General features: G+C 41.1%; 1 protein-coding gene across 1 annotated transcript in view; it reads right to left on the bottom strand.

Moving 5' to 3' along the window:
• FBXW4 (F-box and WD repeat domain containing 4) overlaps window positions 1–16,222 on the bottom strand; it is a 77,862-nt gene that overhangs the window by 47,606 nt on the left and 14,034 nt on the right. Inside the window, exons 2-5 of the mRNA XM_035134119.3 lie at window positions 16,047–16,142; window positions 15,290–15,475; window positions 13,981–14,113; window positions 10,464–10,558 (exon numbers count right to left, since the gene is read on the bottom strand). Coding sequence (XP_034990010.1) covers window positions 10,464–10,558; window positions 13,981–14,113; window positions 15,290–15,475; window positions 16,047–16,142 — 510 coding nt within the window. The remainder of the gene's footprint in view (window positions 1–10,463; window positions 10,559–13,980; window positions 14,114–15,289; window positions 15,476–16,046; window positions 16,143–16,222) is intronic.

The following is a 16,222-nucleotide window of genomic DNA, read 5'->3' on the forward strand; positions in this document are numbered from 1 at the left end:
GATCGCTTTTGTCTTCTTGGCCTTTGGACACACTGGCAAGACCCTTTATGAGACCCCAATCAAGACCCCCATGACACAGGTACCTAGTAGAGATACCAGGCCCTTTTCAAAGGAGGAACAACAAGGAAAATATGCTGAGCCCATTGTCTCCAAGCGACACTAGAGGAGATGAAAGGGACTGGCCGCCCTTTCTGTCAAGGCTGTCTGCCAATCATCCCCACTTATTAAGGTCACAATGTAGAAAATTTTGACCTACATTTAATCAAAGAGTCATTAGACCTTTATAAGCCACAGGGGAAGGTGGAACTATGCCACAAATACAGAGGGAAAAGACTGTACCATGATATTGTTTTTCCCAGGGGAAAGGCCAGCTGGTGCCACCTGGTGGCCCCCTTCCTATGTAGGTGGGTCACACCTGACTGCAGGTTTACCTGGTGGCAGCAGCAGTCAGCTGGGAAGTCACCACCCCAAATTTCTCTAAATACCCTGGGAAACTGCAGTTTTGGGAGCTCCAGGACACTGTGGGAATTCAAAATAGTGGTTGACAGCTGCCTGGCCTGGGGGCCCCAAGCCAGGCATCGGCACCAATGGCTTCTGTCAGGATGCTGGACCCCAGCAGCTGCCTAAGGGTGCCAAAAGCTGAAGCTAGGCCTGCTCAGAAGTCACTTAGTTGCAACAAGTGAACAGAGCATTCAATTAAGGTGGGGGGGGAGAGTATTTCCTCAGATCTGAGAAACTGGTTCAGAAGCAAGTGAAGTCCCGGGTCAACAGCCAACTAGCATCTAGGGCAGGCATAGGCAAACTCAGCCCTCTAGATGTTTTGGGACTACAACTCCCATCATCCCTAGCTAACAGGACCAGTGGTCAGGGATGATGGGAATTGTAGTCTCAAAACATCTGGAGGGCTGAGTTTGCCTATGCCTGATCTAGGGGCACATATGTAAGTCAAACAAGAGTTTGGGGTCCACACTTCTAAAGAGTTCCCAAAGTTACCCTTTGCCTCTCCTCACAGTATACAGCACATCACCACCACAGTAACTATGAAGAACATGCTATTTGCTTCACATATTTTTGGACCAGACAATCTACCCTTTCAAGCAAGGCATAAATCACTTTAGCATGAAGAGGAAACAATCCTCAGTCCTGGTGATCTGTTCGAGTAAGAAGATTTTCCAGGAATGTGTCATCAAGTACTCTCAACACTATAGGTGAGTCATTAATATACACAGCATATAGTGAAATACATGATTATAATTATGACAGGAGGAAAAAAATGTTTAACAATCTCCAAACTGAGTCAGATTCAAGGTCCTACTAACTCAAAATTGGCATCAGTGCTTTGCAGGGTGCCCAAAGATTTCTGTTATCTTCAAGTACAAGTTCATCTGTGTTATTGAGACTAATGTGTTTCTTTACATCATAGAATCATAGGTTGTTACAGTTAGAAGGGACCCTGAGGGTCATCTATTCCAACCCTCTACAATGCAGGAATCTCGACTAAAGCATTCATGATAGATGGCCATCCAATCTCCAAAACCTTCAAGTCATTTATAAAGGTGTCAATCAGCAACAGGCCCGGGACAAAAAACTGTGGCACCCTACTTGTCATTTTTTCCCCAGGATTATGGGGTGAGCACTCTTTGGGTTCAGTCAGTCAACCAGCTACAAATCCACCTAACAGTTACCTGGTCTAGCACATATTTTACCAGCTTATCTGCAAGAATATCTTAGGGACTAGTCAAAAGCCTTACTGAAATCAAGATACACTAAGTCCACAGCATTCCCCTGATCCACCAAGCTTGTAACTCTATCAAAAAAAGAAATGAGATTCATCTGGATGCCTGGTATTAACATCAAAGCAGACTGTCTTGTAGTTTCCTGGGTCTTCTTTTTCTCCCTTTTTGAAGATGGGGACAACATTTGCCCACCTCCAGTCTGCAGGAACCTCATCTGTTCTCTAAGAATTCTCAAAAATGATAAACATATGCTCTAAGATTAAATCCTTTAGTATCCTTGGGTGCAACTCATCAGGTCCTGGAGATCTGAATTCATTTAAAGTAGCCAGATGTTTCCTTACCACCAGGGTCATACAAGACACTCAGGTCCCAATCTCAGAAAGCAACACCTCGGGTCCTACATGCCTCTTAAAAGAAAGAATCTCAATCTAAAAGCTTTGTCTCCAAATACCTACACAACTGTTTTTCTGTCCCAATACCCACAAGCAGCTCTTGCTTATGAAAATGTGTTATGTAACCATGCTCCTTCCTAATTGTTGAAAGCTGGAGAGCAAAGATTAAGTTACTACATGAAATACATGCCATATAAACAAGCCGTTTACACGGCCCAACATCAGTTTGCCATTGCTTAAGGTGATACAGAAAGATTATACAACTGCAACAGGGCACGGAAGATAAAGCTGTTCAACAAGACTCACTCAAGGCAGACAAGCAGTTGACAATATAAAAGAGCAGGGAAACCTTGAGATTCAGAGACCAATTTAGCTTTCAGAACAGGTCTTCACGGAGCCAGAATAAGAATGTGTATGTCCTGTGTCCTACATTAATCACCAGACAGGATAGTTTTAATGGCAGCCCTGCAACTCGATCCAGCTAGCACCTGCAGAGACACTGGCTAGCAGCTTTCACCTCCTTGTTACTGTAAATGCCTGAAGTTCTGATCAGGTTTCATGGAACTGATGCAACATGTGGGCTACCAAAACAGTTTGGCCAAATGACACTGCTCACTAAATGACACTACTTTAGAAGGCAATTGGCACTGCATGGCCACAAAGGCCCAAGAGAAATACGGCTGCATGGCAGGTGCTTGATATCATTGACTAATGTCAGTTCTCTTCAAGTTTAGCATGCACCCTTTCCTGTATATTTCCAGATTATTTCTGCTTGAATAGGCAGCAGAAGAACAAACAAAATAAATAACTGCCTCCCCAATATCATCTTCTGGCATGTTGTGGCTCCTACCGTAATATGACGTGGTTCTTAGGGGCTCAAAGGACACATAAAATTAGGGTATTTTGATAGAAGAGTGCTCTGTTATCAGTCCTTACGAAAAAACAGTTATGTAATATCTCTAATGTAGTAAGATATTTTGGGCTGTCAGTCTATAAGGAATAAATTCTCAGTCTACAAGTGTAAAATCCAGATAGTTATTTGCCCTAGGCCAACACATGATTCAACACATGATATGAGATTAGCAATGCATGTTTCAGACACTATTTACTGGAACATGCAAGGGGGCTTCCTTCTAGAACAATCCTGATGTATATACTTGAGCCTTTAAAACACTTTCCACATAGTTTGCTAAGCATGCCCTAATTTACTGTCCTGTATTGGAAATAAATTGCAGCACCAAAATGCCTGTGCAACTTATATACATCAAAGCTCAATTTCCTGCCCCCGTTTTCTTTAGCTCACTCTGATATACACTCCCAACAAACGTATCCTCTCAAGAGCTCACCCACACCACTTTTAACATATTTGGAAGCTGCGAGCAGTGCTGAGAAAGAACACTCAAAACTTCTTTCCCACTTTCCAGGTACACCCTTCATCTCCATGAGTTCTTGTTTAAAGGGTGTCCAGTGCTGGTTACACCTGAGGCAATCACATACCAAATGGGCCCCAAACAAGCCTTTGAAGAGAAGAGGAAAAAAGACAAGAAACATGGACAACAACTAACTCTCTAATTGAAGGAGAAAGGCTAGCATCCTGCTGCCTGGGTACCTGTGCAGGTCTGTTGCGGATTCTCTTTGAACATTTGGCAGGTCGCTGCCCTCCCCAGAGAAAGATGGGGGGGAAATAAAGCAATGATTACTATTGTAGCTGACTAGTGAGGCAGCCTTGCACGAGTCAGGCCATGAAAGGCCTAGCTGCTGAAAAACAAACCCTTAATTTAAATGTTAATGAAAGTGCTGTGGAGACATCAGAGAGTTACGTTTTTGAGGGGGTTTTTCCTCTCTTTTTTGCAAGAAGCAGATACACCACCAGTAGAATTTATGGCCCCCGTTGCCTCCCCTCTTGCTATCCCTGCTTCATCAGGCAGTGAAGTTTAAAAAAAAAACTAATTTTAACATTAACTCCACACTTCCACCCTGGGATGCAATTGCTAAATTATCTGCTGGCAGGACACTGATCAAAGGTGCAAAAACAAAGGCACACTGCACAGCCAAGCAAAAGTAAACAGTGGCCATGGCCCAGGAAAATTACCTTCTCCATCCCTCCCCTTGGAAGTTTGAAAAATGGAGGAGAAAGATCACTGACTGGAAATGGAAACCTGCAGTCTTATGTGGGACCCCTGAACTGTAATCAATGTGACAGGAGAAACTAACATGGGCATTTTCTCCTTCACTGTGCAAAATGGTAGAAGAATTGGGTTTCTCTCCTAGCCTCACAGGAAAACCCTCTGCACCTGGAAATCGGAAATTAAAATCACAGCAGCAGCTGTACCACATAAACCTATGGAACTGCATTAAAGGAGAACCTAACATTAGCTGCCAACTTCCTAATAGAATGAAGTCTCTCAGAATAGTTGTCTCCTCGTTACAATGCTCTGACAAGCTCAGCACAGAGAAGAAATTCAATTCAAATATTTTCCCTCTAACCTGTGAGCACCATCATTTGCTATGATGAAAGAGTATATTTTCTGAAGGGTATGAGAAAATGTGGCATCACTATCACAATCTTTAATATTCTACAAGATTCCACCATTCAACAAATCTAAAGCGGTTGCTTTAAGCAAATAGGTTAACAGGATCAAAACAGAAATATATAACAATATTGCTCCCATCACATGGAAAAACGAATAAAGTTTAGCTGGAAAAATTACTGCTGTATTTAAGGGGGAGGGGGGAATAGCTAAACAATCATCTGTAGGGAACAGCCCTGCAGTTCCACCTTAATAGTAACCTTTAGATTACGGTCCATTTGGGGAAGCACTCAGTTCTGCAAACTGAACCACAGCTTTGCAAATCTAGCAGGGCTCTTAACAGTGCATTTGCCACCACCAATGACAAGTTAAACCTCCATTCAGATAACACACATCACTTCAGTTTCCTCACTGCAGTAGCAGAGGAAGCAGATGAACATATTTCCATTATAGAGTTAGCAGTAGCCTAGAATCATAGTGCTACAAGAGATTAGAATAACAAGAGAAGATCCAGCACTACTCATCATAGCTGCCAAGTTTTCGCTTTTCTCGCGAGGAAGCCTATTCAGCATAAGGGAAAATCCCTGTAAAAAAGGGATAACTTGGCAGCTATGCTACTCATTGAATATAGCAAACGCTGTTGCAATGAAAAACTACCAAACAGATTAGCTCAAAGTACTGAGGAATGCATCCTATCATCAACTGGTTCAGACTGCAGGCAGCAGGTGGAAACAAGAAAGTGTGTCCACAGGACTTGAGGAAAGTCAAATGTGCATTCAACTTTGACATACACATATTGAGCATATGGTGGTATCCTAGTCATCTGCATCACAAATGTGGGGGAGGAAACCCTGAGACAAGTGCAGCCAGGATGACCCTAAGCACCTCCAAGGATATGTTTCTGCTTTCAACCCCTATACAGAAGTGGCTGCATTCATATCAGTACTAAGTATCCTAACTGAGCAGAGATAGAATCTCAATATTATCATATGATCTATAAGTTTTGTTGATTGTAAGATAAAATCCAAATGAATCAAACCTACAATGCATTTTGGACAGAAGCAAAAATGTTCTCTTTGCTAACAATTATTAATAATAGTGTTCAGATCCATCAGAAAGGCAATGATTCAGCATCCTAAATATATGTGTGTGTGTAGATCAAAGGAGAAAAGGATCCTAAAGTCAGGCAAGGATACTGAATCACCCGAAGGTTAGCTCTTCCCAAAGAGATGAAACATTCAGTTTAGCTTGCGGGGGACTCTCACACTACACTAAGAGTACTCACTCTTGCCCCCAAACTCACTTTCTTCTAGGATAGCGGCAACATTTTCTTGGAAGCGACAGGTTTATAGGTTAGCCGACACCTTCGCTCTGTGGAATTTTAATTAACTTCTCCCATCATTAATATGTTAAGGAGCAGAGGTTCTATTATATGGGGTCAGCCCGTGTTTCAGGCCTTGCTATATCAGCCGTCAAATTGAAGAATTAATGACGTGGCTAATCGGTTCTAATACTTGAGGGGTGGGGAGGGAAGAGAGGTGCAGTGGGATCAGCAGTCTCATAAAACAAGCCGAGTGATCCAAACCTGATTGCTGATGGAGAAGCCACTCTGCAAGCTTCCATTTATCACTCAGTGGGGGGGAAATGAAGCTAGGTAAATATTGTGACAGAGAGTGTGTGTTCACTCCAGGGAGAGAAGTCAGTGTTCTGACAAGAGGCCAGCCCTGCAGGTCATCACTTAGGAGGATAAAACAGTGTTCTGCAAGGGCTCTCCCAGTCACAGGAGCACATCCAGTGCATACTGCATAAAGCTTAAGGGGATGAGCTCTGAACAGGCAGGCTGAAGGCTCTTGGTGCTGGTCTATCTGATGCACATGCATTTAAAAAACAACAGACATGTCCACTGGATTGTGCTGGCAACACTGCACCACTATGATAGTTCTTATGTTCACTAATTTAAAGGGCATTCCAAATGGTCTCCACTCAACAGATTGGTGCTTAAAAAGACAAGCATGTGCTCACTAATTGCCAGGGTTTGACCCTCTGAAGTCTCCTCTTATGCTCAGAGATGGAGGGAAGATACAATATCAATGAAGGAAGAATGGCAGACAAAGTTAATAGAATATATAGAAATGGCAAGACCGACAAACAGAATAAGAGATCAAAATAAAAAAACTATTTGAGAAAGATTGGAAATGTTGTATGGCATATTTATAGACATATTGTAAACATATTAAAAAGTTAACAGAAACAGAATAAATTTAGCAGTGAAACAAATTATCGAGATATGAAGACGAGGAAAATAAGATAGAGGGAGAAATTAGAATATGTAGTGGAAAAGGAGAAAGGGAGTTTATAAATTTTGTATTTCTTTATTTGAAATGGTGTAAAATAAAGTGTGAAATGAAAATGAAAATTAAATTGAGGTGGGGGAGACTGTGTCTCCTAAGCAGATCTCAGCAACCCAGTAATCCAGAAGAGCTGTTGAATATAGACATGCCTGTTCCAAGTCTGGAGGCCACCACACATCTGGCTCCAAGCCAGCCGTCAAGCAACACCCACATTTCACCCAGGGCCACATGAGAAGAGGAGATGATGAGCAACACAAGAGATTTGGGAGCACACCAGCGGTACCAGATAGCTGCATGTGAGGTTACTCAGGAAGAGAGAGAAAAGGTGGAAGCACCTGCCTGAATAGCCAAACCTATCAATTCTTAAGGAAATCAGCCTTGAGTGCTCCCTGGAAGGACAGATCGTGAAGCTGAGGCTCCAATACTTTGGCCACCTCATGAGAAGAGAAGACTCCCTGGAAAAGACCCTGATGTTGGGAAAGATTGAGGGCACTAGGAGAAGGGGACGACAGAGGACAAGATGGTTGGACAGTGTTCTCGAAGCTACGAACATGAGTTTGACCAAACTACGGGAGGCAGTGCAAGACAGGAGTGCCTGGCGTGCTATGGTCCATGGGGTCACGAAGAGTCGGACACGACTAAACGACTAAACAACAACAACAACCTGCCTGAATCAGGGCCTGGCTGATGAGCACCCAGCTTCTAATCTGAACAGCTTCATCAGTAAAGCAACAGCTCCAGCCTTCCTGAACTGAGAGAATGAACACTAAATTCAAGCAATTGATGTGAACCAGTAAAAGACAACAAGGTCAAGATACTCCATGCCTTGGTAACTTCCAAATAGGATTATTGTGATGTGCTCTGTGTGGGGCTACTTTTGAAGATGACTTGGAAACTTCAGCTGGTTCAAAATGCAGCAGCCAGATTGCTATCTGAGGTTCCCTTAGAATGCATACAAGAGGCCTAATTCAAGGTGCTCACATTAGTGTTCAAAGCCCTAAATATCTTAAATACCACCTCTTTCCCCACAAACCCTCACAGGTGTTAACAAAAGGGGCCCCTCTTGGTAATTCCACCACCCTCAGAGGTTTGAGGGGTGGTGCCCCAGGAGAAGGCCTTCACCATAAAGGATTCCTTTCTTTACCCTAGCCTTTAACACCAGATATTATGATGATGATATTATTATTATTATTATTATTATTATTATTATTATTATTATGCCACCCTTCATCCATAGTTCTCAGTACCTATCCTATTCCTGTGACTGTACAGTAATTTGATTTCACTGTTTTTAATATTGAATTTTTTTAACAAACAAAAATATTTACCCACCCTGGGACCTGCTGATGGAAAGCAGGTAATAAACTGAAACTGAATACTGCTGGCGACGATGATATATACAAGAGAGGGAGAACCAGTCATCACAACAGGACAATGTTCACCTTAGCATAATTGGATGCTTTGATTCTCAACAGCCTAATGCAAGGTTTCAAAAACTTATGAAAAAACTAGGCTCTGCTTCAAATGTAAGACAAGTTTGCCACAGAAAATTTAACAATCTGAAGCTCATTGTAATTCAGAACAGAAAACGAGCTTCCTCAAAGAATAACTACCTTGCTGCAAGCTGCTTTTGAGGTTAAATACCTCAAAATAAAAGTTGAGTCAGGGTACAAAGCGCTTCCAAATCTTCAAGATACAAGGCACTGCTCAAGCTTTGTGTAGTTCAGTTTTGTGACTTTTGTATACAATTGTAACTTATGGCCAACATTCAGTTCTTAACATTAGCAGAGTAGCAATATGATTACAAAATAACTCATCGGAACAGTTTAATTTCCTCTGTGTATCTTTCCCCAACACATCAGATTTTGTTCACAGATGCCCAGCTGTGACAAAAACAGTAGCCAGAAGATACTCCCATGTGTTTTAATGACTCTTATCAACATTACTACAGAAAATGAGTGGTTCTCTGGTGCCCCAGTGGTACAGAGCAGCTTCAGGGACTCCGCAGTACCTTTTTCATTTTGCAGCATCAACAGAAGAGGCTGTCTGAAATAGAACCAAACTATGGGCTTTGACAATAGAGCATGCACAACAGAATCTGCTTTGCTTTTTGCTTTTTTCGTTGCCAGGGGACCAGCACTGAATAAGTTTCATATAGGAAATACATATGTACAATGTATCAAAATGAAATTTGCTTATTTTTGCACTATTCTCAGGAACTCTGAGGTAAAGTGCCATAAATACAGTCTCAATATAAAATATGGTTCTCTATCTTCCAACAGCACTTGAGTATGCTGCACTTAAAGGAAGAGCAGATTTCTCTCATTCCAATCCTTCCGTGGATTGGTTGTAGCTAATTGTAAATCCCACCTATCTTCCAACTGTACAGGGATCTTCTATTAATTAGTTTTGGGATTAGTATGCAGAATGAACTGTTTGAACTTGCTGCAGTTTTCTGTTTCTTCAGTTCCTTGGACTGGTGATTCGCCATGAGCAATTCTATGTATTAACATATCACACAGGGGGTGGGGGGTAGGATAGTATGATCATATCTATACAGTAGCATGTTTCATGGCAAAGGCCATGTTACTAGATAATGACCAATTTGCTACAGCTAGCCTGTAACCACTCTAAGCTTTCTCTCTCTTGAATCTTCTGAGCAAAACACTGTATTTTGTACTTAAGAAAAAGCAATACTGTACAGTACTTTGCAGATTGTAATTGCAATATGGAATGTGGTTGTACAAGTGGCAACAATTGGATACAGCTTGTGACACAGCGTGAGTGACAGAACTACTCCCATGCTCAATCACATTCCATTAGTTGCAATTAAGTTGCTTTGAGTGTGTACAGATCCCCACTGCATAATGCAGAAAGGCAAGGAAAAGATTAAAAATCAGCCAACAGCCGAAAAGCTAACCCTCATCCCCTCCCACAAAAAGAGTGCAACTTACTTTTTATGCTTACTTACTTACTTACTTTTTATGCTTACTTTATGCTTACTTATAGGATAGCATGTTGCTCTTGCCAAAGTGGCACTTGCAAGGAAGGGTATTGTGCAAGCGTAAGCTTTGGGTGAAGAGGAAAAAAAGAGAAAAACTAAAGATCCTTATGCAGAAGATATTTGGTACAATATCTAAGTCAGTGCACCCCTTGACTTCACCCATACAGACCAGAGTATTCTGCAAGTCAAACTTCTTTTTTCTAGAACCCAAAGGGCAAGAGAAATAGAAGGAAATGCTCTGAATTCCACAAAAATATAGAGTATTCTTCTCTGCCTAATTTACTGTTTCTACACAAAAAAGGATTTTGAGTCACAGAACTGAAGATACTTAAATGCTGAGTTCTAGACCTCCTGAATACTTGGTATAATAGGTAACTATACACCTAAAGAAAAACCAGATTTAACATGAGGTGTGCATACATTCATGTGCAATTTTTATATCTTGTTACCTTGATAATGGACTAATGGCAATGGACCAGACCCGGTCTTCAGTCTGTATGGTGTGCAAACACTGCCCAGCTCTGCCTGGTGACAAGGACCAAACCTAGAGAGAGAGAAAGCACAAATAAACACCACACAACAAAAAAGTGCAAGATAGAAGTGTTAACAGCAGCTGTGTTTGGAAACGATCTCTCCCAAAGAAATCTTGGGAGCACAATTTGAAATTAGCAGAGTAAACTTAAATCAACTTCTTTACCCCCGCAATATTTTGACTGCATGCTTTCTAAGGAAAGAAATGATAGAAGAGATTAGAAGCAGCTTCTGTACAAATCAGTCCCAGTTCCGGTGCTAAAAGCAAAGAACAATCATCTGAAATGCATCTGCTCAAATTATGTTGAAGGTCTGCATGTCAGAACAAATTTAGATTTTATCTCATCTTTATTCTTATGGTTCCTTGTCTGGGCAAATCCTTAAAGCCTTCTCTCCAAGTTTGTTGCAAAACAATAGAAACACATGGAGAATGGGGCAGTCTAATTTCCCGTGCAGTGCCCCCTTCTGTACTAATTGTTAAAACATGCTCCAATCCCTTAATGCACATTCACACTTTGATAATACTTGTTCTCCCACAATACATGTTGTTTATAACCACGGTAAAGTGACCTGTTCATGAGCTTTCAGAAATCTGTTACTGACATAATGAATAAAGCTAAAGCTTGTGTTCCTGACATCCTTTTGAATACCATCATTTCTTTCCTCTACCGCCAACAAATTCATCTCCCATTTTCTGGATCCTGAGATTTTGGTTTCTGATTCCCTCTCCGACAATCCCCCAATGTCTTAAGGGAATTCAAAGCTGGGAGTGTTGTATTTGTTTGTTTGTTGATAATGCTCAGGATTGCAAGGCTATTCGGTGTCAGAGGGGAATTTGGCACCTAGTGTCAGCAAAAGCAGCAGAAAAGTTGAGCTCTTTTAATGCACCCCTATCTCATACAGGTTAAAAATATTGCTGGGAGCATGCTATCTGGTGCCTATCAATGAGGAATGTGCATTAGCAGCTACTCAAAGCTCAGCCCTAATCAACACTCACTATCCCTCCAAAGCACCCAATGCACTTACAGTTCCCATTAGAGACCTACTAGGGATTCCCTTCTAGCTAGGAGTCAACACAAGGAAAATGTCACTTGGTAAAAATAAAAGCAAATTCCCTGCTCATAAGGATCAGGCTGGAAGAGTGTTAGGTGAGCCAGATTCCATTTCTGGGTTTTTTTTAAAAAAAGACAATGAGCACAATTAAAGCAGAATTCCCTTTGACTTTGAGGATTTTGCCCTCAAGGTCACAAAATGCCTTCCAAGTTTCCAGTGGCAGGGTATCAAAGAATCCCACATAATGGATAGTTTAATTCATTGTGATTGAAATTCAGAAACTGAGCAACTTTTCCATTCAGATCTCAGCCTGATGGGCCACAGAAGGAGCACTGTTGAACATACAGTAGTAAAATATTAAGAAATTTGTTCCCAAATGCATGTTTGGGTTAAAAGTAGGTCCTGAGTCTGAAAAGGTTGAAGATACCAGCTGTAGAAGTTCCAGCATTTTATTGTTCTCATAGGTAGGAAGTATAGATTCATAGGAAGAGGAAGGAAGAGGAAGAGTGGAAGAAATTTCGAATCTATTATGAAAAATATTGTAAAATTGATATTTGAAGAGTAATTTAAGCAAATATGGATGCTGCAGGTTAATGACTTAGAAATTTTTGCTTTGGAAATTTAGAGTGATAAACGGACTTTAATAGTAAAATACAAAGGAAATTGAAAAATGTATACAGGGAAAGAAAATAGGATTAGAATCTGTGAGGTTTGATATACAATGAACCGATAGAGGGGGACCTCGAGGAGGTCCATTATAGATAAGATAGAAAATTTGAAATATGATTAGTGGTTTTTTCTTTCTTTTTTTGTTTTTTCTTTTCTTCTTTCTGTGTCGTTTTTGATGTTGTGATTTTTTCTTTTTTTGTATTTTTCTGTATTTAAATTTTGAAAATTTTAATAAAAATGAATTTAAAAAAAAAGAGGAAGTATAGATTCATAGAATCACAGAACTGTAGAGCTGGAAGGGATCCCAAGGGTCATCTAATCCAACCCCCTGCAATGCAGGAATCTCAACTAAAGCATTTATCACAGATGGTCATTCAACCTCTGCTTAAAAACCTCCAAGGAAGCAAACAGCTGGCAATAAACAATGAGTCATAATACAAACAACGTAAACAGCAAATAGAGCATTTTTGCCACTGGTTGACACTTTTGAAACACTTCACATTCTTCTGCTGCTGCTCAGCCTATCCTCCTGGTGGATTTCTTCTGACTCTCCAAATTGTCAGAACCATTTGGCCAGTGCCAGAACCATTTGGTCAGTGCCCCATAAGGAAACTATCAGTTAAGACACAGTCTGCTGGCTGTTTGGGTGGGAATTGTTGCATGCAAAAGGCTCTGTTCATTGAAAGCAGCTCTAGAGATAGCCCAGAGCCAGATCTTAAACTAAGAGTAGGGAGCGTAGAATCAGAAAAGCTAGGACTGTTCACTGAAGCTGGACTAATCCTGGTCACTACCCCAAAGAATGTTCTTCCATCGTAAATGTAATGTCAGGGGAAGAAAAACACTAAATCCCTCTACATGTGTTCTCTCTGACAGCTTGCCATCCCAAACCTCACTAAATAAAAGCTCATGAAAAAATAAGCTGTTGCTCCACATCACTGTTAGCACAATTAATTTTCTAGCTAAAACACACAGAAAGAACCTTGCATCTCCCCATTTCTCTCTAGGTCTAGGAAAATAAAAATACAACTCAGAACAGTGAAAACAAGGGCCAGAAACCATATGACCCTCTAAATGTTGTTGGAATCCACCTTCAAGGATGATGGGAATTGCATAGCTGCCAAGTTATCCCTTATTTTAAGGGATTTTCCCTTATGCTGAATAGGCTTCCTCGCGAGAAAAGGGAAAACTTGGCAGCTATGGAATTGTAGTCTTTCATAATCTGGAGGGCCCCAGGTTCCCAACACATGCTCTAAACTAAGCATGTATGCTCTTTCAGCCCTAGAATCTTATAAAGGAAGGAAGAAGTGGCTGTATAAATAGTCTGTCCTCCATGGGATCCTGACCCCCACTCTATTCAGCAAAAGAATTAATAGACAGAAGCCTTAAAGGGCAATGGAACCAGGACTCTGTAATCTGATTTTTGACTGTCATAAATCTCAGCAGGCCTATATAATGTCTGTGTCACAAGAGAAATGTAGTTAGTTACTCCACTTTGGGCAGGTGGCTCTGAGATACATGTCTGAAACATTTGAGATAAACTAGTATACAGTAGATGTAAGAAAATCCTGGAAATGGGCAGCAATGAAGCTGAAAAGTTTGTTTAACTGTTAATCCAAAAGAGAGGAATGAGAACTGTATTTCCCCATTCCATCTCCGATTTTCTTTTCATACATACACTCCTATAAGTATAAAGCAAGACATACACGCGCTCACCTTTGCTGTTCTGTCCCGTGAACCACTCACAACGATAGCTCCTTGACAATCCACGCAGTTCACTTCCTGTTCATGCCCCAAGAACTTGAAGCTGAAGGAGCCATTCAGCTTATGAAGGACAATATTGCCATCTCTGAAAAAACAAAACCAGAGTGAAGAAGGTGCATCGCCTTGGAACAAATGCCACAAGGCACAGATAATTCTGGCAAATGGCATGAGAGCTTCTCATATCCAAAACTACTCTCCTTCACTGAGGGTCAATTTAATGAATTCCGCTTCAGATTATCCCTGCCAATGAAGATGTAAAAGACAGATTTGAGAGAGCATGATGTAAAAGTGCTCTTCATGCTGGAGATATACCAGCACAGTAGTAGTTTCATTTCCTAAATACAACACATTATCTACACATGCATTCAGCCCAGCACATGCAGACAGGAGAGATCTCACCTCTGAGATCAATAAGTCTTGAAAACCCCTAACTACAACAATGATAGAAACTGATGCAAACATCAAAGTTGCCCCTTTTCATTTATTTAAAAAACTAGTATACAGAGATATTCAGGAAGTATTTATCTAATTAATACAGCATATACATTCTATACTTAATTTGCTACTGAAGGCTGCGCAGACAACAAAGGCCTTGCTCACATGTCCTAAAAGGGTTGGGTTGTTTTTTTTGGCAAATCCATGATCCCCACACAGCAAATGAACAAAGCACACACATGGTTTAACAGTCTTGGTCACAATCTTGCAATAGGACAGGCCTGGGGAGGGCTGTTTGTATATGCCATACTAAAAAAGAAATACAATTTGTGATCAAGCAACTCATACTCTGTACCAAGAGAAGCTGAATTTAGCCACATGCATAAATTATGCAAACTGAGCAAAAATGCATAATCTCTTATTTTGCATAAATTATTCCACATTTTTTTATGGCCAAGGCTATGCAGGCCACAAAAGCTCCAACTGCAACCACTGGAAATCTGTTTCAGTCAATCTTCAGTTTTTGAGCATATCCTTGCAGTTGTAAGGACCAGAAGTAAAATAAAAGAAAACTTAAATTCTCAGGAAACTGAATTTTGTTGCCCTCACACTTCTGCAGAATCACAGCATGTACACCCCCCTGGCCATGGGGACTGATTTGCCCAGGGATCCCCAAACAGGGATCCTTTAAATAAAAGTCAGTCACGCAATGCAGCAGCTCTGAAAGTCAGTTCTTCCAGCTCTTGTTCAAGTGCACCTATAAACCAATGTTGGACGCTCAACTACCATCACCTTCTTCCTTATTTCCCTATAACAAAGAGCTTACCCTCCTCCACTGACAATATGGCCATTAGCAAGCACAAAGCGGCACACGTCCTCCTGGTGGCCAGAGAAGACTGCTTGGGAACAGTGTTGCAAGCTGGTACCATTGGGATGGAGCCAATAAACTTGAATGTCTTCTGCCTGGGATAGGTAGAGGTAGTCATCATCTAGCTGCATCCAGGGCATTAAACTGGAGGGGGAAATATATTAAAATATTAGAAACTATGCTGACAGTTGACAAACATCCTAAACTCTTAATTATTATGGAACTTCAGGCCTTTCCAAATGCTTTTAAAGAATCCCATGCTATATTTGTACTAACTCTAACCCAACCACCAAAGCCCATAGAATATATAGCCTTGCTGTGGGGAGGTATCTATGCTACTGTTTGGCAAAGCTATAAGAAAATATACTGGAGAAAATGTGGCACCCCCCCCCAAGTGCTACCCTTCCATCTTAAGCTGCAATTTTAAACTTATGGTGCTATTTTACTGCTGGTGTGAAGCGTTTGCTTTTATGTGATTTCTGGTTTTACCTTTTATTTTTTATGATTATATTTGTTAACTGTATTTGGAAAGGGGTTTTGCCTAAAAGCAGGACAAGAAGTATATTGTTTTTTTGTGTGTGTTTTATACCGCCCTTTGCCCAAAGATCACAGGGTGGTTCACAACATTAATATTAAAGTTGGGATGAACTCCAAAAGACAGAGAAGATTCTAGCTGAAAATCATGGGGCAGGAGGAAAGAGAAGGAACCACTTGCTTGCGCTTCCATCTGAGGAGTGGGATTTTCCGGCAGCGTCCACGCCTCCAGTTCTGAGAAACCTTGACCCTTTCCTTCACTGGAACACCAGCCACTCTGCAGAGGAAGAATAATTAGAGAAAAGTCAGGGCTGGGTAAGACTCCATCAGCTTACTGACATAACAGAAAGGAACTAG

This window comes from Zootoca vivipara, chromosome 5, assembly GCF_965207765.1.
Source record: "Zootoca vivipara chromosome 5, rZooViv2.hap1.1, whole genome shotgun sequence".
Taxonomy (NCBI): Eukaryota; Metazoa; Chordata; class Lepidosauria; order Squamata; family Lacertidae; genus Zootoca; species Zootoca vivipara.